Source organism: Martes martes, assembly GCF_963455335.1.
Source record: "Martes martes genome assembly, chromosome: 3".
Classification (NCBI taxonomy): Eukaryota; Metazoa; Chordata; class Mammalia; order Carnivora; family Mustelidae; genus Martes; species Martes martes.
The window spans coordinates 29,945,405-29,965,365 of NC_137890.1; the positions used below are offsets into that span (position 1 = coordinate 29,945,405).

A 19,961-nucleotide genomic window follows, 5' to 3' on the forward strand; every position below is an offset into this window, starting at 1 on the left:
AAAGAGCTTATCAAACTCAATACCCAAAGAACAAATAATCCAGTCAAGAAATGGGCAGAGGACATGAACAGACATTTCTGCAAGGAAGACATCCAGATGGCCAACAGACACATGAAAAAATGCTCCACATCACTCGGCATCAGGGAAATACAAATCAAAACCACAATGAGATACCACCTCACACCAGTCAGAATGGCTAAAATTAACAAGTCAAGAAATGACAGATGCTGGCGAGGATGCGGAGAGAGGGGAACCCTCCTACACTGTTGGTGGGAATGCAAGCTGGTGCAACCACTCTGGAAAACAGTGTGGAGGTTCCTCAAAAAACTGAAAATAGAGCTACCCTACGACCCAGCAATTGCACTCCTGGGTATATATCCTAAAGATACAAACGTGGTGCTCCGAAGGGGCACGTGCACCCGAATGTTTATAGCAGCAATGTCCACAATAGCCAAACTGTGGAAAGCGCCTAGATGTCCATCAACAGATGAATGGATAAAGAAGATGTGGTATATATACACAATGGAATACTATGCAGCCATCAAAAGACATGAAATCTTGCCATTTGCGACGACGTGGATGGAACTAGAGGGTATCATGCTTAGCGAAATAAGTCAATCGGAGAAATATAACTATCATATGATCTCTTTGATATGAGGAAGTGGAGATGCAAGGTGGGGGGGTTTGGGGGGAGGTAGGAAAAGAAAAAATGAAAAGATGGGATTGGGAGGGAGACAAACCATAAAAGACTCAATCTCAAGAAACAGACTGAGGGTTGCGGGGGGGGAAGGGGGATGGGAGAGGGTGGTGGGGAAATGGACATTGGGGAGGGTATGTGCTATGATGAGTGCTGTGAAATGTGTAAACCAGACGATTCACAGACCTGTACCCCTGGGGATAAAAATACATTATATGTTTATTAAAATAAAAAAATTAAAAAAAAAAAAAGATATAGTTAATCTGTGTTTGTGAAAAGGACTCTATTAAAAAACATACTTCCAAATCCAAGTGTATAACTCAAAGTTTATAACTGTTTGTTTCTTCCTCTGGCACAAGATTGGGATACACCTCAAATAAGGGAGACCACACATACTATTAACGATAACAGTTTTATGGTAGTATATAGGTAGTATGCTAAGCAAATCCCTCATATATATAATTTAACTTAATCCTCAAGGAGTCTAATGAAGTCAGTGCTCTTATTACCCTCATTTTATTGATGAGAAAACATAGCCTGGCAGAGGGTACATGTCTTTAAAATAAGATCACGCTTAGTATAATCATTTTAGAACCATGTAGATAGATCCTGATATCTGGATTAGGAAGAAATATCTTAACAACAATGTATTTCAAGGAAATTTTGATATGATAAAATTACTATTATGTAAGAATTTCAGTAGTGCTTCAGGTTTAGGAAGATATTATTTTATTATTAAACTATTTAACCTTAGTAATAATGACCAACCTAGTAATTTATAAACTACAGTGAAGTTTTCAAGGTTAAAATGCAATGCAAGGTTCTTACATCTCTCTTTCAAAGAATTATACTTTATACACCTTTATCATTTGTGAAAGCTTCTTTTGGTTTAAAATGCATCACAACAATAAGATTTTCAAAATATGATTTACATTCAAATATATATTAATGAATTTCACACACTTCAAAGAATATCTTCACATTTAGAATAATTTTTCAGGGCTGAAAACATCCATATTTATCTCAAGCCCCCTAGAATCTAAATTTTTTATTTATAGGAAGACATAAAATTTGTATCTTTAAAAATTAATGTGAATAAAAAGAAAAAAGCATGAATTCTTCATGCCTACAAATTACGGAATCTTCCAAAGCTCTAAAAATAACATTTGTTTAAAGCAAGAGGTCATGATATCTAGGGGAGCCAATATGTAATTTTTGTGTAGAAGAATTTAAATAACCATGTTGAATTTTTTTTCTGTTCATTTTGGAGTATTAAATATAGTACAAAAAGTAATTTTCATTTTAAGTGCATATGGACATTTTGTCAAGAATGTAGAATCATGGTCCTTAAGGGAAGGTTACTAAAGAGTGAGATACTTCCTCACTCTTCAAGCTTGAGCATTTTTTTCCTTCTAAATTGTTCTCAGCTACTGTTTGTTTTAAAATAGTCTCAGCTACCAATTTTGTTTTTAAATGTCCCAACAGTGTTGTACAAATTTGGGAACCAACCCTGACTCTTGACTTGACCACAGCATTTTCAGCAGTCTTGATGTTCCTCATAACATACGTGCTTCCTGTGTTTGTAATCTTATAGCTTTAGTACAATGTTAACCTTTTAAATGAAACTAACAACATCAATCATTGTCCTCTTACATGCACTTTACGGTTTCTGCCTGTTATTTACTACCTCAGTGTTGAAGGCTTCCTTAAAAAAAAAAAAAAAAAAAAAACACCAAAAAACATATCCTTAAAGATATAGAGTACATAAAATACAAATCTGAAGAGTTTAGAAAATTGTACTCCCAGGTTTGCAATTTCAAGTGGAAAAGAGACCAGATCTGTGATTATACGTTTGAAAGATGAAGCCATAGTCTTACACAATCATTGAGGAGAGATGCTTTTGAGAAATGAACATGATTATCAACCGTAGACTAAAAAATACTACGCATGTGTTTTATTTTAAAATTTCATTATAAAATGGGCAAAGTCAGGATCTGCCGTAGTTCAATGTTATTCTTTACGGGCGATTGAGTCCTTAAGTCTTGTCTAGGCAATTCTGACACCCAACCCGCCCAGTACTCCCTCCACCCTCCCTCCGAACCAAAGGCACACACACGCCCAGCCTGGCCAGAAGATAAAGCTAAGATGGCAGCGCCGAAAGTGCTGGGGCCGCGCTCAGTGGGGCTGGAAAAACAGAAGCAAATCTCTTTATATTCTTTCATTCTGCATATTCTTGACTAACAAGAGCCCCCCGTTCCCACGCCCACCACACAGGCAGTGTGAGGTATTCAGTAGTAGTACGCGCAGGATTGACAGGAGGGGACTATTGCTTTGCACGCGGCGAGAAACCCACATCCCCCGTCTGCAGCGACGGCTCAGGTGGCTCTAGCGCATCGCCTTGGGGACCACCCTCTCCTCAAATCCCCTCGGCAATGGAATTAAGGATGACTTTCGTTCCCGGCTTGCGCCCGATTCCCCGCCAACCCAAGGGAACCTTCCCAATGCCCAGCTGCCATGGCAGTAGCTGTAGCAGTGCCCAGGGAGCGCGCAGTGTTCGGGCAGGAAAGAGAGGCGGCGGAGGCGAAAAAACTGCATTGGCTATCAATTTGGGGTAGAGCAGCCCTTGCTGCTGCCGTGGAAGGAAATGCGGCCAACCGCTACAGAAACGCCACTCTCCGCCACCTAAGTGAGCATGTGTGCGACTCCGCGCACGCCTAGTTGCACCGCTCAATGACAACGGGTTTCTCAGGAAATTATCCAGTTACCGGGTTTTGCGTGTACCCAGAAGGCCCCGGAAGGGGCCTGCCTGGGACAGAAGCGTGAGGTAAAAGTCGAAGCGAAGTTAAGGTGTGGGAAGAACTTTTGAGAATCAAGCCGCCGCTGGATTCTATCCCCACTAGAAACTCCAAGAGCGCTATGACTGAGCAAGCCACTACCTAAACCCGAACTGGAAATGCTTCTCTTTGCAGGCGACCTTCATTAATTCATTCACCCAATACTTGGTTCCCTCCTACTTAAGGCTAGAGCCTGTGCTAGGAGCTGAGAATGAAGTGGGTGAACAGACACAGCCACAGTTCCGTCCTCACGGAAGTCTTGTGCTCTGTTCTGTGTATTACAATTCGAGAAAAGCCATGTGCCAAGGTGGACATCCTAGATGTTTGAAGTTCTTCTGCAATCCCATGCAATATCCTTTGACCATTATTCAGAGGATGAAGTTTACCCAAAGACATACAAATAGCAGAGTCAGGATCTAAATTCTGGATTGTCAGAGCCTGTTGGCTATCTGGCTGGTTGATCATCAGTAACGAGCCCTTGCAGCTCCTACTTGTTCAGGCCTTTAACTATCCTAGCATTTTACTGCCTCAATATCTTGTCTTTGGTTGGGGGGGGGCGGTGCTTCCTGTCCAACGCTGAGGTTTTTAACTGTGCTGAAGCATCAGGACAGGAATTTAGTTTAACAAATAATTACTGGTGACCTACTATGTGCCAGTTTCTAGACTAGGGGTTGAGGAAGACACAAAGATAAATAAGAAGCTCTTGTTTATGAGCTCATAGTTGAGGAAACAAGTACAAAACCTGTTTAACAGGGCTACTCACAGTGCTAAAATATCATGACTTCCCATGCCAGTCCTTTGTCCCTATAGTCTTTTTTTTTTTTTAAGATTTTATTTATTCATTTGACAGAGAGAGAGAGATAGATCACAAGTAGGCAGGCAGAGAGAGAGGGAGAAGCAGGCTCAGAGAGCCTGATGTGGGGCTCAATCCCAGGATCCTGAGATCATGACCTGAACCGAAGGCAGAGGTTCAACCCAGAACCACCCAGGCACCCTTGTCCCTATGTTTTTATTATCCCACTTGTAGCTATCATTTTTTTTTTAAATGAAAATGACACTATATGTTAAAGCCCCAGGTAAAATGCACTGCTTTAGCACTCTCTTCCAGCAAAAGCTAGAATTAATTTATTTCTCCACTCCTTGTTTATACTTTTCAAAACACTAAACAAGGTTTTGGTTGTTTTTTTGTTTGTTTTGTTTTGTTTTTTGAAAAGTACACTTGTGGAAAGGGCTAGTAAATAGAGGGGTGCTTGGGTGAACCACTTAGGTGGTTCAGTGGGTGGAGCAGTGGACTCAAGGTTTCCACTCAGGCCAAGGTCTCAGGGGTTCTGGGTTTCTAGGAGCATCCGCCCTTCTCTGTGCATACAAGCAAGCAAGCCCCCCCCCCAAATAAATAAATAAATCTCCCCCCTCTTTTTTAAGAGCCAGTAAGTAGATAAAGAAAATAGTCCTGGGAATGATAGGATAAGGAAATTATTTTGTCAAGAGTATAAATTGGGCAGACTCTTCAAATTGAGAGTCAAATAGGAAAAACTTAGGAATCAGGGTTCATTGGCACATGCATTTCTAGAGAAGTTATTTATACGGGGTTAGTAGAATAGCTTGGCACAAGAGACTCAGCAAATGTTACATTTTAAGAGATAAAATGTTAAGATCTTTGGTAGATATGACGTGTTCAGATGTCACACATAGTCACAATTAACAGCTTCGGGTCAGATTCAAGAATTATCTCTAGTAATGTAAGTCTGGGCAGAAAAAGATAAGCCATTGAGTGACCACTGTCAGGAGATAAGAGTGCATTCTAAAGAAGAGTGTGGGGTCAACGAAGTATGTAAGACAAGTACTACTGCTGGGGTGCCTGGGCGGCTCAGAGGGTTAAGCCTCAGCCTTCAGCTCGGTTCATGGTCTCAGGGTCCTGGGATCCAGCCCCACATCGCGCTCTCTGCTCAATGGGGAGCCTGCTTCCCCCCTCTTTCTCTGCCTGCCTCTCTCTGCCTACTTGTGATCTCTGTCTGTCAAATAAATAAAATCTTAAAAAAAAAAAAGTACTACTGCTTTAAGGTTTGGCTCTGTGGTAAGTGTTGAGAAAAAGAATTTAGGAATGTGAATTATCTGCAAATTCTACTTTTTTAATCTGTGAATTCTACTTTCATAGAAAAAAATGCACTAGCTTACTACCTGTTTTTCGAAATTAAAGGGATTTTAATCCTAAGGATAAAGAATCTAAAATAAGATCACCACTGATACTTCTAATTTGGCTGGTCTTCTCTGCCTTTGATTCTCAATTAATCAGCACTCTTCTCAGAAAATCTTCATGTTGGGAGTGCACACTTTGCGAAGAAGTATCAGGAGGGTGCGTAACACTCATTCTCCAGCGGGGAGGACATTCCCTCTTTCAGGTCCAAGTTCTCCCACCTGAGGCGAACCCCATTACCTGAAGCCAAGAGTCTGTAGCTGACAGCCTTCCCAGTACTTTCCTTACGCTTCCTCAAGCTGCTAGTAAAACCCGGAGAAGTGGATTTCTTTCAGATTCCGCACAACTCAAACACCCCACACCCAAAGCCCAGAGGCTGAGGGAGTGGCGGCGAGAGGGGGGTGGGGAGGGAAAAGGGCTGGAGTTACTGAGCATGTGCAAGGAGTGGCGCATGCCCAGTGCGGACGGCAGCTTCCCATTGCGGGTAACCCCGGCGGTGGCAGCGGTGGCGGCGGCGGCAGCGGCGGCACCGCCTCCTCCTCACACTCCCGAGGTGGCGGGGTTAGATGAGCGGTCCCAGTAGCGGCGAGGGCGGCGCAGGGGAGAGAAGGAGAAGACGGAGGAGGAGGAGGAGGACGCTGTCTTTGTAGTCCCCTGCTGCGGGAACGAGAGGCCGCTGCCAGAGCCGTCGTCGTTGGAAAAGGGCTGTGTGTGCGCGCGCGTGTCTGCTTGCCCGGCCCGCAGGGACGAGGCGGCGGTGGCGGCGGTGGCGGCGGCGGCAGCGAGGATGATGATGTGCTCAGCGACTGCCTCCCCCGCCGCCGCCTCCTCGGGGCCCGGCGGGGACGGATTCTTCCCAGCCGCCACCATCTCTTCCTCCTCGGCGCCGGGGGCGCTGTTCATGCCGGTTCCCGAGGGCTCCGTGGCTGCCGCGGGGCTGGGGCTGGGGCTGCCGGCCGCGGACTCCCGGGGTCACTACCAGCTGCTGCTGTCAGGCCGGGCCCTGGCCGACCGCTACCGGAGGATTTACACAGCTGCACTCAGTGACAGGGACCAGGGGGGCAGCAACGCTGGACACCCAGCCTCCAGGTGCGTCTCCAGTGCCCTTGCTTAGGCCACATGCCGCATGTGTGTGCGTTCGTGTGTGTGTCTGTGTGTCTGTGTGTGCGCGCGTGCATGTATGTGTGTCTGCGTACCTGTTTACTGAGTTGTCTTTCTACAAGCGCTTGCTGCTGGGTGGTGGAAACACTAACTGCGATAGGGTGCGGTGGCAACAATTTCTGCCGTGTGTGTGACTGTCTTTGTGGGAGGTTAGTGAGAGTGGGAGGTAGCATGTGATGTTAGAAAAGGTGATGGTGCCGGTCGGTTATGACACGTGTGTGTGTGTATTGTTGAGGAGGGAGGAGGGATTGGTAGAGGCTAAGAAGGTATTGCACGGAGAGAATTTGCAAGAGTGGTGAAGTGGCGTTCCAGTATCTCTGCCGCAATGGTATTTGCACGTATTCTATCCACTACCCCCCCCCCCCGTGATATTCCATCCTCCACTTTCCACCTCAAAAAATCTGCCTTTCGCTAAAGGGGAGCAGTGGTATAGGTTAAGGATAGTGTCATATATAGGATGAGTTATAGATAATCGTGCTGTTGGATAAGGCACGGAGTTTAAGAGATTTATGCAAAGGGGATGCAGAAGGAGATTTATGTGGATGTGAAAGGTGTCTAGTAGAGATTTTTAGAGCTGTGCTTTGGTAACTGGACCTTTTGGTATTCTAGAGATGTGATTGCAGCTGCACTTGTGTTCTGATGTCCCATCAGCCATTTCCTTTCATCTTATGTTCTATTTCCCCTATTATTTATAGGCTTTAGAGTAGAAGAGGGTGATGGGGTTTTGTGGGGAAGGGGGAAAGCTGTAGAATTTCTAAATATGACTGCTTACAGTGTTTAGCTTCCACCAACTAGAAAATTTGAGTAGCTCCTACATCTCTTCCTAGGCTCACTGTATCTTAAGCTTCCTTGTTATGAGATGTTAAATCACTTTCATTTTCTTTTTTTTAAAATGTGGGTGTCTTTTTGCTGAGGGTTCTCCTATTGTTTTCTTTTCCTTGTCCTTACATGCCACATACCCTGAAGGATGATGACTGACTTGTTTCACCAGCTTGGCTTTGACAGTGGTAATTGGGAGTTGGCTTCATCTTTTTTTCTCACAGCTTCTTGCAACACATGGGGAAAGCATAGTAGTATTTTGTCAGTAAGTTCCAGAGTTTACTGTATTTATTGAATGTGCAGTGTATTAGGCAATAATAAGATGTCCTTTAATTATGAAAGGGCCTATGCTGTTGAGTCAGGTATTTGTAGTTTACCATTGTGTACTGGGGCTCTTACCCATTGCAGAGGTGTTAAGATGGAGCTTTGTTCACACTTTTTATGGGTAAACCAGTCTTCTCATGTCTGTAATTGTTTACAGGGTTGGGCAGTTTATCATTTGGGTATAAATATATATAACGACCTTTTGCTATCTAAACTGAAGGCCATAGTGGCACAAACCGATTTCTTGCTCATGTTTTTGAAAAAAGCACAAAACCTCATTAGACAGTTTGCTCTGATAGTTATAATTTTGAGCTGTGATTTTCTGAATTATGGCACTTTACGTACATCTTTACAAACTCCTCTTAAACTTTAATTTATTTTGTATGTTGTTCCAGGTTTATAATTTGTGACTGGCATTCCTATTTTAACTTTCTACTAGTATACTTGTGTAGTAATACAGTTTTGTGTATCTAGAGCTTTATTAACAGTTTTAGACAAAATTCATATAGATTAATCACGTATATAACATTTATTAGTGATTTTTGGTCATTGATCCATTTTTGTACAACCTATCAATTATAATTAATGAAGAATTAGTTCAAATATTTTAAGAAGTAGTCATGGAAACCAGCTTAAGGTGTGTATTACTGCCTTCTAGTGCTCATTCAGAACATTATTGCTTATTTCAGTTCGCATTATTTTATCTAAGTGAGCCTGCAACTATCTTTTATTGGGAATTTGCATAAGAATTCAGTCACATTTTTGTTAACTATGACACGGCAAGTGGAGCTAGGATTTAGGTTGTGAATGAATGGTACAATTATTTGAATGGGGGCACTAGTTGGGTTAGAAGAGAAGATGAGATCTTTAAAGACAGAGAATGGAGCCAGAATAGAAGATGAAGCTCTAGTGAGCTTCCAATTTAAAGGTGTGAGAGAGAGGAGATAGTGAAGGAAGCTGAAAAAAAGAGAAAAAAGAATTAAGACAGCTGTGAGACTGTGGCACCTCTGGTCTTAAGAAAGTGGATTGAAAGTCCTCAGCAGTGTTAAATACTTAAAAAGTGAGAACACTTTTCCCATCACTGGGTAACTTTTGAGGAAGTGATCATAGAGAGATGTGAGGAGTCATTGAGAGATTTTGGGGTAACAGGGAGTTGCAGGGTTGAGGGAAGGATATTCAAATATGGGAGAGTGGGTGGGAAATGTTCAGTAAGTGGAGAAGGAGAAGTTAAAGAATTGGGAGAGGGGATGATTAATGGAGAGAGGTCAAAGAGATCTCAGAGACAGGTTTAAGATATCAGGTGGAGAGGTTAGCCATTGAAAAAAATTAAGGGCTAGGGGCGCCTGCATGGCTCATTGGGTTAACCCTCTGCCTTTGGCTCAGGTCATGATTTCAGGGTCTTGGGATCGAGCCCCGCATCGGGCTCTTTGATTGGCGGGGAGCTTGCTTCCCTCCCTCTCTCTCTGCCTGCCTCTCTGCCTACTTGTGATCTCTCTCTGTCAAATAAATAAATAAAATATTAAAAAAAAATTAAGGGCTAGTCTTCCTTTAATATAGAAAGGGAGGAGTTAACTATTTATAAAGACTAGAGTTTATTGAGGTTAAGAACTCTATCCTATTCATTTTAGTAATCCCAATGTATAGTACAGTTTTTGGCATCCATTCTATAAATACCAACAGTCTGGTGTGTGCCAGGCTCTGTTTTATGTGCTGAAGATGTACCACTGAGAAAAATAGACAAGATCTCTACTCTCTTGGAACTTCTGCTCTAGTGGGGGAGAAATAGACAACTGATAGTTTCAGGTAGTGATAAGTAACTATGAAAGAAATAAAACCAATTATATGTGATAGATGATTTATAGTGGGGGAGCTATTTTAGGTAAGATGTTCAGGACGGGTCTTGAGATTTAAGGTGAATCATAATGATGGGAAGGCAGATCTGGAGGAAGAGTATTTTAAGAAATTATAAAGGCTCTGAGGTGGGAACAAGCTTGTGTTCAAGGAACAAAAAATAAGGCAAATGGGTTATGTCAGTGTTGAATAAATTAATTACTGTGGATTATATTTTGTATGTCCTGTAGAGTAGTTGAGGGATGCAAGCCTAATGGAGTCAGTGATTTTGATGGCATTTTGGTGAGGTGGTTAAGAGCTTAGACTCTGAAACTAGACTGGTTTTCGATTCTGGCTCTACCACTTTTTAGCTGTGACTTTGGATATATTATATAATTTACTTGCTTCAAGTTTTTGAAAAAAAATTTTATTGTGCTATAACTGGCATATAACATCATATTAGTTTCATGTTTATCACATAATAATTGCATTTTTGTATATATTGTGAAATCACTATAATAAGTGTAAACATCCATCACCACAGTTACAACTATTGTTTTCTTGTGATGAGAACTCTTAGATTTACTCTCAGCAACTTTCAGATAAACAATACAGTATTACTGATAGTCACCATGTTGTACAATACATCCCATGATTTTTTTATTTTATAACCTTATCTTTTGACCACCTATACCCATTTTATCCACCCCCACCTCCTACCTCTAGCAGCTACGAGTCTGTTCTCTGTGTCATGAGTTCAGGTTTTTTGTTTTGTTTCAGATTTCATATATAGGTAAGATTTTATGGTATTTGGTTTTGTCTGACTTATTTCAATGAGGGTAATGTCTTCAAGATTCATCTGTGGTTTTATAAATGGCAAGATTTCCTTTTTTATGGCTGAATAATATTCTGTGTGTGTGTGTGTGTGTGTGTGTACACATATGTGTGTGTATATATATGTACATATATGCATACCACATTTTCCTTATCCATTCATCTTTTGATGGACACTTAGTTTGCTTCCGTGTCTTGGCTGTTGTAAATATTGCTGCAGTGAACATGGAATGCAAATATCTTTTTGAGTGAGTGGTTCATATCTTTTGGATAAATACCCTGAAGTGGAATTGCTGGATCATATGGTAATTCTATTTTTCAATTTTTGAGGAACCTCTATACTGTTTTCCATAGCAGCTCTACCCGTTTGCATTTCCATCAACAGTGCACAGCATTCTCTTTTCTCTACATTTTTGCCAATACTTGTTATTTCTTGTCTTTTTGATCACAGTCATTCCAGCAGGTGTGAGTTAGTCATCTCATTGTGGTCTTGATTTGCATTTCCCCAGTGATTAGTGGTATTGAATATCTTTTAATGTGCCTGTTGGCCATCTGTATGCCTTCTTTGGAAAAATGTCGTTTCGGGTCTTCTGTCCATTTTTAATTGAATGATTATTAGTATTTGTTTTTGGGTATTAACCTCTTACCAGATACATGGTTTGCAAATATTTTCTCACATTTTGTAGTTTGCCTTTTCATTTTATTAATAATTTCCTTTGCTGTGCAGAAGCTTTTTATTTTGGTGTAGACCCACTTTTTATTTCACTTTTGTTTATGCCTTACTTATATGTAGAAAGGGGATAATGATAATGAGGATTGCTATGTAGATTAAATGAATTCATATATCTAAAATGCTTGGCACATTAATGCTACTAAATATTATTGATTTCTGCTGAGAGTGAGGGGGCAGATGGCATTTGAGGACTTAAAAGGCAAAGATCATATCTTACTCTTATTTTTGGTCTTAGTGACTGTGATGAATATGAGAATAATGATTTCATTTATTCAGTGACTCAGTAAATATATTTTTGTATGAATGAACTGATCAAAATTAGAACATTAACTTGGGGAAGGGGGTTGGACTAGAAATCAGTAAAGGAATGTCTGATAAATTCTGAGTGTGGATGGTAATAGAGCATTGCATTTGGGAAGGATTATAGGTCAGTCGCTAAATCTGCCTTAAAGGCGGACTGCCTTAGTTCAAATCCCAGTTCTACCTTTTTCTAAGTTGGGTAAGTTAATTAGCATTTCTTTGTCTGTTTCTTTACCTGTAATCTTATAGGGTTATTAAAAGGATATTGTGCCTGTACAGGGTAAGTACTCACTAAATGTCAGCTGCTGCTGCTATTGTTATTATTAAAATTATATATTTAAAATTCTAGTCAGCGTGATATTGTAAGTTTTTTCACTCAACAAAGAAATGGGGGAAACTGTTGGTTGAGTTAGCTCAAGGTTAGTGTGACTAGAGGTCAAAGGAAAAAAAGAAAGTGAAAGTTTTGGTGACATTGACCATTTGGTAAAAAGGAAAGTAATAGCAAGGAGGGAACTGTTAGACTGGGAGATAAAGAGGAGTCAGGGGATGTGGGTTGAAGTGGTAGAAGAACAAAGTGGAAGCAATAGAGGAGATTATGGTTAAAATAGGGAATTGCTTTTCTTCTCTAAGCTAAACCCATTTAGTTCCTTCAGCTACTTTATCTCAGATGCTTGGGATTTTGGTTTTAAGAGGTTAAGTAGTCAATTAACCAACAAAGGTTCGGGGATTACTACTTGGTGCTAACCATTGGCCCTATAAAGATTTATAAGACATAGTTTCTATACTTGAGTTTATTATCTGGGTAGTGGTGAAAAATGCAAAGGCAGGTACTTATAAAAGTGTTAAAGGAAATGGCGTTCTGGTGTGGCAAGAAAGCATGAGCAAAAAGTGAGAAAGCACAGTTTGTGTGTAGGTAATGTTAAGAATTCTGTTAATGGGATCATGTAGGTGTTAGGAGGGAGAGTAGTGGTAATTCATAATGGGAATGGAGACTTTGGTCAGGGTAAGGCAGCTTGAACAGCAAGGTAAAAATTAGATTTTATTCAGTAGACACTGATGGTTTTGAACTATAAAGAGACATTATTGTAGGAGTACTTTAGTAAGTGATGTGAGATTGAATTAGAGTTTGTATATCTATATTTGTGATTAGGTAATAATGTGTTTGATATTGCTCTAATTATGGAATCCTATATAAATACATTTTAAGGCAAAAACTGCTCTGTTGGCATATTGGTAGGTAGACATGAGATAAATTAGTCCTAGCTTAAGATAAGAGAAAATCTTGTGATCAGCCTTAAAAATAAAATGAAAATTTTAATTTAAAAATACTTTTGTATTTTAAGATCTTTGTTTTAAAAAGCAACAGAATAGTCAGAATACTCTTCTTAATTAAAAAATTTTCAGGTTTTCTGAAGAGGATTCAGGTTATTCAGGGTTTAATTTACATATAATAAAATTCGCCCTTTTAAAATGTTCATTTGAAGGGTCTTAGACCCATCACCACAGTCAAGTATAGAACACTTCCATCACTCCAAAAAGTTTCTTCAGTTAATTCCCTCCTATTCCTAGCCCCTGGCCACCACAGATCAGTTTTCTGTCACTCTTATTTTACGTTTTCTAGAATGTCTTATAAATCTACCTCTTTAAGGGCAGGACCCCAGATACTGTTAGTCTCCATGTCTTTTATCCCTGTATTTCCTGTAAATGGAGTTAGGATTTAAAGCTTCATTAGGTTTGGGTTAAACATTTTTTAGCTAGAATATTTTGCATATAGTGCTGAATACTCCATATTGCAGCCCATCCAGATGTTTTCAGGTTGTGCCACTGTTTACTAATGCTCAGTCTAATTACTTGGGTAAGATGGTACCCACTAGATCTCTCCTCTGTAAATGTATCCTTTTTTCTTGTGCAATAAGCAGGTAATGATGGTTCATAACTCCAGGACACTGAATATCTTTCACCTAATGGTTTTAGCATTCTTTGATAATGTTTGTCTGAGTCAGTTATTTCATTAGGAGTTTCAAAATGATGATTTTAGTAGTTCTGTTATTTTTTCTTTATTTATTAGCTGGTACTCTTCTGCAAAGGAGTTTTCTCTCATCAACTGGGGATGGAGTGTGGTTCCTCCTAAGAAGGCAGGGCAAATGGCTTAATTCTCCCCCCTCATTAGCCAAATTAGTGTAATACTCCGTTAGTGGCTGCTTGGTTCACCACCCAGATCCCTCTGTTCAGGTACAAGTTCCCCTAGCTGTTGGGAATACTGGCAGGTAAAACCGATTGCAGCCGAGTCCCATTCCAGGCATTCCCTGGACCAACAGAACTGCTTCTCTCAAAGTCATGCCTCCTCTTCAGCGTCAACGTGCATCCAATGCCTGTTGTCTTTAGGGATATAAATGTCTGGCTCTTTTACCCTAGGGTAGGACAAGATCCACTCCCAATGCCAGAGCTCCACGTGGGATTGGCTCAGTCCTTTGTGTGACTGCATTACAATTCAGTCTTACTTCCTTCATTCTCCCACAGTTGTTGGTTCAGAGTTTACACTGATAAACTTCTGGTACACAAATCACCATTTCAGAGTCTGTTTCCTGTGGAGCTTTACCCAAAACAGTTGTGGTGCTAGGAGTGATCTGAGGAAGTAGACTTTAAAATGGGATTTTTGAGCTGGATTTGCTGTCTGGTTGGCAGTGAGAACCCCACTGTGGGATGTAGATGGAGCAGTGATGCTAATAATCCTTGGCATACACCGTGGCTGTGTAGTTGTTAATACTTTGAGTAGTGGTGACTTGGAATGAAGTTCCTGTAGAAGGGAATGCACTGGAGAGTACAAATATTTTATGCTTTTGAGAGGTTCGGGAAGTTATTAATTCTAAGGCCAGTGTAATCAGATGGTTGTTGATAAGTGATGTTGATAGCTTGGAGAAAGACAATAATGAAAGGGTGAAAGTAACTGGGGGCAAAATGAAAAAGTTGGGTGATTTCTTTAGCATTGTGTAAAGATACTCATCCTTAGTAGGAGGAAAGAAAAGGCTAAAGGTTAGGCTGAAGACTTAATTTTAAGAGTAGCAGAACTCTGGGGCGCCTGGGTGGCTCGGTGGGTTGAGGCCTCTGTTTTCGGCTTGGGTCATGGTCTCAGGGTCCTGGGATCGAGCCCCACGTCGGGCTCTCTGCTCAGTGGGGAGCCTGTTCCCTCCTCTCTCTCTGCCTGCCTCTCTGTCTGCTTGTGATCTCCCTCTGTCAAATAAGTAAATAAATAAAATCTTTTAAAAAAAAAAAAGAGTAGCAGAACTCTGAGGTATGTTGAATTCTCAGAAGTTTTCTATGCCAGTTGTCTGCTTTGATTAGAAGTAAATGGGACCCCAACTCTTTGGATGGGACATCTGAGTTGATGCACTTGAAAATCTTGAAATCCCAAGTTCCCCCAAGCTCTTTGGGGCTGTAAGAGTAGCCTTTTTCTCCTAGCTAGAGGGTAGTTACATGAAAACTATGCTGCCCTTACTATACAATCTCTTCTTCCCCCTACTGGCTATCATCAAACCAATAACTAGAGTTAGGTCACAGCAAAACCTACTGGGAGGTGCTAGGCCCACTAAGAGAAGAAAGGGAGTGCATGTGTATGGGTACACACACGTGTGTGCTGAGTCCCAGATGCACTGAGGCACCCTGAAACACCATAGCAGACACACAGGAATACCATGGGATATTTGGAAATTTCAAAGGAAACACATCAGCATCTGTCACAAAGAACTAGCTAGAGGTAGTTCACAGTTTTGACGTTAGATCATGATATGTTCCTTTTGATGCTGTCATATCTTTTTGAAGTTGGATTTTTGGTAGTTGCTGTGATATAAATCAAGCACTGCACAAAAATTAGTGTGAAACAGGAAGGGAGGGTGGCATGTTCAGTCTGATTCCAATTTTGAGAAGTTGTGCAGTGTCTAGCATTATACATGTCCAAGTATTAAGCAGTTGTGGTTATAAATATTTTTCAGTTTATGTGTATCATTTTTTCAAATGGTTGAGTTGTTAGGATGTAGATTCTTATTGGTTATTTGGATCTAAGTAGTTAATAAACTACTGTTGTGTATTTCTTTTGGCCTACAAGTGTTGTGGAAAATTACTGGTGGTGGCTATGCAAGGGCCCAATAACAGATTTCTACTTACCAGTACTCATCTGGCAACTGAATTGCTGAATGTCCTGCCTGAGTAGTGGAAACTAACCATCCTTCAGAGACCATAATTCATTTTGACTGGATTTGACACATTTTTTTTTAAGATTTTATTTATTTGAGAGAGAGAAAGAGAGTGCACAAGTGGGGAGAGAGGCAGAGGGAGAAGTAGACTCCCCATTGAGCAAGGACCCTGTCGTGAGGCTAGATCCCAGGACCCTGAGATCATGACCTGAGCCGAACACAGATGCTTCACCAACTTAGCCACCTAGGCGCTTCTTGACACATATTTATGAGTTTGCTTTTATAGCTTGCAGAGGCTCAGCCATTGCCACTATTTGAGGGCTTACAGAGCTTACAGATCCATCATCACAAGGTCCCACATAACATTGTTTCAGAGTAAGGGACCCACTTTTTTTTTTTTTTTGGTAATGGTATGTTAGACAGAGATCGCAAGTAGGCAGAGAGGCAGGCGGGGCAGCGGGGAGGGGGTGGAGCAGGCTCCCTGCTGAGCAGAGAGTCCGATGCGGGGCTCTGATCTCAGAACCCTGGGATCATGACCCAAGCCGAAGGCAGAGGCTTTAACCCACCAAGCCACCCAGGTGTCCCAAGGGACCCACTTTTTAGCACAGGAGGATTCATGGGATCCATTTGTCCCATCATGCATTACATCACCCAGAAGTTTCTGACCTGATAGAGCAGCAAAACAGTCTTTTGATGATACAACTGATGATGATACCCAGCAATTTGGACATTATACCCTGCAGGATGAGGGCCCATCCTCCACGGTTCCCAGTGGGAAGGACACATGGAAATAGGAATGGTTCCACTTAGCACCGCTGGCCAATTTACACTCCCATCTCTGTAGCTGAGCACTGGGGATTAAAAGGTCCTAGTTTTCAGAAGGGAAAAATTAAATTAATTTTTGAATGTTAAGTCAGCCTTGCATCCCTGGGATAAAACCTTCTTATATGTGATGTATTATTGAATTTGATTTGCTAATATTTGTTAAGAATTTCACATGTACATTTTTGAAGGATGTTGGTCTATTAGTCTGTCAGGTTATAATATTACAGGTATCCTTTTGTTATAAAATTATTTGGACAATAATCTCTTTCTGTATTTTTAAAAAGTTTCTATGAAACTTTGGGGCTATAAGGTCTATATACATATATAATTATTAAAACTTCTTAAGAAATTATTCTTAAATATTTGATAGAATTCATCAGAGACACCATCTGATCCTGAAGTTATCTTTTGGGAATGCTTTTGACAAATTTAGTTTCTTTAATAGATATAGGGATATTCAGATTTTTTATTTCTCATGTCAGTTTTTGGAGAAGTTTGTCCATTTCATCTAAGTTGTTGAACATTTTGGCAGAAAGTTACTTAGCATTCATTTATTCTTTAATATCTGGGACCTGCGGTGATAATTCATCTTTCATTCCTCATGTTGGAGTCTTCTCTTTTTTCTTTGATCAGTTTAGCCAGAAGTTTGTCAGTTTTGTTCATAAGTTCAAAGAAACAACTTTTGGCTTTGTTGATTTTCTCTGTTGATCTGTTTTCTCTTTTGTTGACTTTCCTGTCATCAGAATAATTTACTTCTACTTTGAGTTTACTTTGCTCTTTTTTCCTAGTTTCTTAACGTGGAATCTTAGATAATTGATTTTAGACTTTTCTTCTAACATAAGTATTTAAAACTGTAAATTTTCATGTAAACGCTACTTTGGTTGTGTCCCACAGTTTTGATATTCTGAATGTTCTTTGTCATTTAGTTTAAAATATATTTTTTTTTATCATTTATTTATTTGAGAAAGAGAGAGAGAGAAAGCATGGGGCGGGGTGGGTCAGAGGGAGAAGCAGACTTCCCATTGAGTAGGGAGCCCAATGTGGGGACTCTGATCCTGGGACTCTGGGATCATGACCTGAGCCAAACGTAGATGCTTAATTGACTGAGCCACCCAGGCACCCAAGCTTAAAAAATTTTCTAATTTTTTTGGTAATTTTATCTTTGATCCATACATAGGGGTGCCTGGGTGGCTCAGTGGATTAAACCTCTGCCTTGGGCTCAGGTCATGATCTCAGGGTCATGGGATCGAGCCCCACATCGGGCTCTCTGCTCAGCAGAGGCCTGCTTCCCCCTCTCTCTCTTCTTACCTCTCTGCCTACTTGTGAGTTCTCTCTCTGTCAAATAAATAAATAAAATCTTTAAAAAAAAAAGAATTATTTTTATTTGGTATTTTCTTACTATATTATTGTTATTACAATCTATTGCATATTTTGTATGATTTTAGTCTTTTAAAATTAATTGAGATAAGCCATATCTCCCAGGATATGGTATACCTTGAAGATTGTACCATGTACACTTGAAAAGGATGTGTGTTCTGCCATTTTTGCATGTAGAGTTCTATGTCAGTTCAAATTGGTTGATGGTGTTACTTGGATGTTTCATGTTTATGCTCACTTTTGTCTAGTTCTGTAAGTTGCTCAGAAACTGCTATTGAAAATACCCTACTTTAACTTGGATTTGGGTTTGCCCTTTTAATTTTCTCAGTTTTTGCTTCATATACTTTGGGGCTCTGCTATTAGGTATATATATATACATATATAATTATTAAAACTTCTCAATAAATTATTCTTTTATTTCATTTTGACACATCTCTCCTCATCCCTATTAATACTCTTTGAACTTATTTTATCTGATATTAAAATAGCCTCTTCAGCCTTGTTTTGCTCACTGTTTGGATGGTAACATTTTTCCCATCCATTTACTTTTGAATTATCTGTATTTTTATATTTAAAGTTTCTCTCCCTTAGGTAGCATGTGTAGGGTCTTGCTTTTTTTTTTTTTTTTATCTGCTCTTTTTTTTTTAATCTGTCAATCTTTGCCTGTTGTTTGGAGAATTTAGATTATTAATATCTAATATAATTAATTATTGATGTGGTTGGTTTTAGACCTATTACTGTCTTATGTTTTCTTCTTTAGTTTTTATTCCTCTCTTCCTTTTTCTGCTTTCTTTTGGATTATTGTTCAGTATCCCATTTTAGTATAGCTATTGGCCTTTTTGGCTTTATCTTTTTGTATTTTAATGCCTTAGGAATTATAATATACATGTGTAACCTTTCATAGCCTACTTAGAGTTACTGTTGTACTGCTTCACTTAAAATAGAGAAACCTGAGGGTATGTGCTATGGTGAGTGCTGTGAAGTGTGTAAACCTGGTGATTCACAGACCTGGACTCCTGGGGCTAATAATATATGTTTATAAAAATTAAAAAAAATATTTAAAAAAATATATTTAAAATTAATTAATTAATTAGAGAAACCTGGCAACCATACAGATCCTTTTTTCCCCCTCTATTTTGTTACCTAGCCTCTTTATGTTATAGTTGCCATATATATTTATGGCTGCATGCTTTGAAAACCTCACCATACAGTATTATATTTTTTGCTTTTAGTAGGTATATTTTTAAAAAACTTAAAGGAAAAAAGTGGTATTTTGTGTTTACTTGTATATTTATTATTTCTGTTCTTCCTTCATTCCTGAAGATGCCACATTTCCTTTCAGGTTTTCAGTACTTACTTTAGCATTTCTTTTTTTTTTTTTTTTTTTTAAAGATTTTATTTATTTATTTGACAGAGAGATAGATCACAAGTAGGCAGAGAGGCAGGCAGAGAGAGAGGAAGGGAAGCAGGCTCCCCGCTGAGCAGAGAGCCCGATGCGGGGCTCAATCCCAGAACCCTGGGATCACGACCTGAGCCGAAAGCAGAGGCTTTAACCCACTGAGCCACCCAGGCGCCCCTACTTTAGCATTTCTTATACATCAGTCCGCTGGGGATAAACTTGTCTTTGTTTTTCTTCATCTGAGAATCTCTTCATTTTGCTTTCATTCCTAAAGAATATTTTAGGTGGATGTAGAATTCTGAGTAGTCTCTGTTTTCTTTCAATATTTTAATGATGTTGTTCCACTGGCATTTCACTGTTATGATTTCTGATGACAAACTTGCTGATTTTGAATCTTATTCCCCTCTATGTAATATGTCATGTTTTGCTGCTTTTAAGAATGTT

At 39.9% G+C, this 19,961-nt stretch overlaps 1 protein-coding gene across 2 annotated transcripts in view; it reads left to right on the forward strand.

Moving 5' to 3' along the window:
• The first annotated feature begins 6,182 nt into the window (after positions 1 to 6,182).
• The window catches only part of MYCBP2 (MYC binding protein 2), a 262,432-nt gene continuing 248,653 nt past the window's right edge, over positions 6,183 to 19,961 (forward strand). For both annotated transcript variants that reach the window (XM_080798126.1, XM_080798127.1), the window contains exon 1: positions 6,183 to 6,814. In XM_080798126.1, coding sequence (XP_080654252.1) covers positions 6,513 to 6,814 — 302 coding nt within the window. In that variant the 5' untranslated portion in view covers positions 6,183 to 6,512. The remainder of the gene's footprint in view (positions 6,815 to 19,961) is intronic.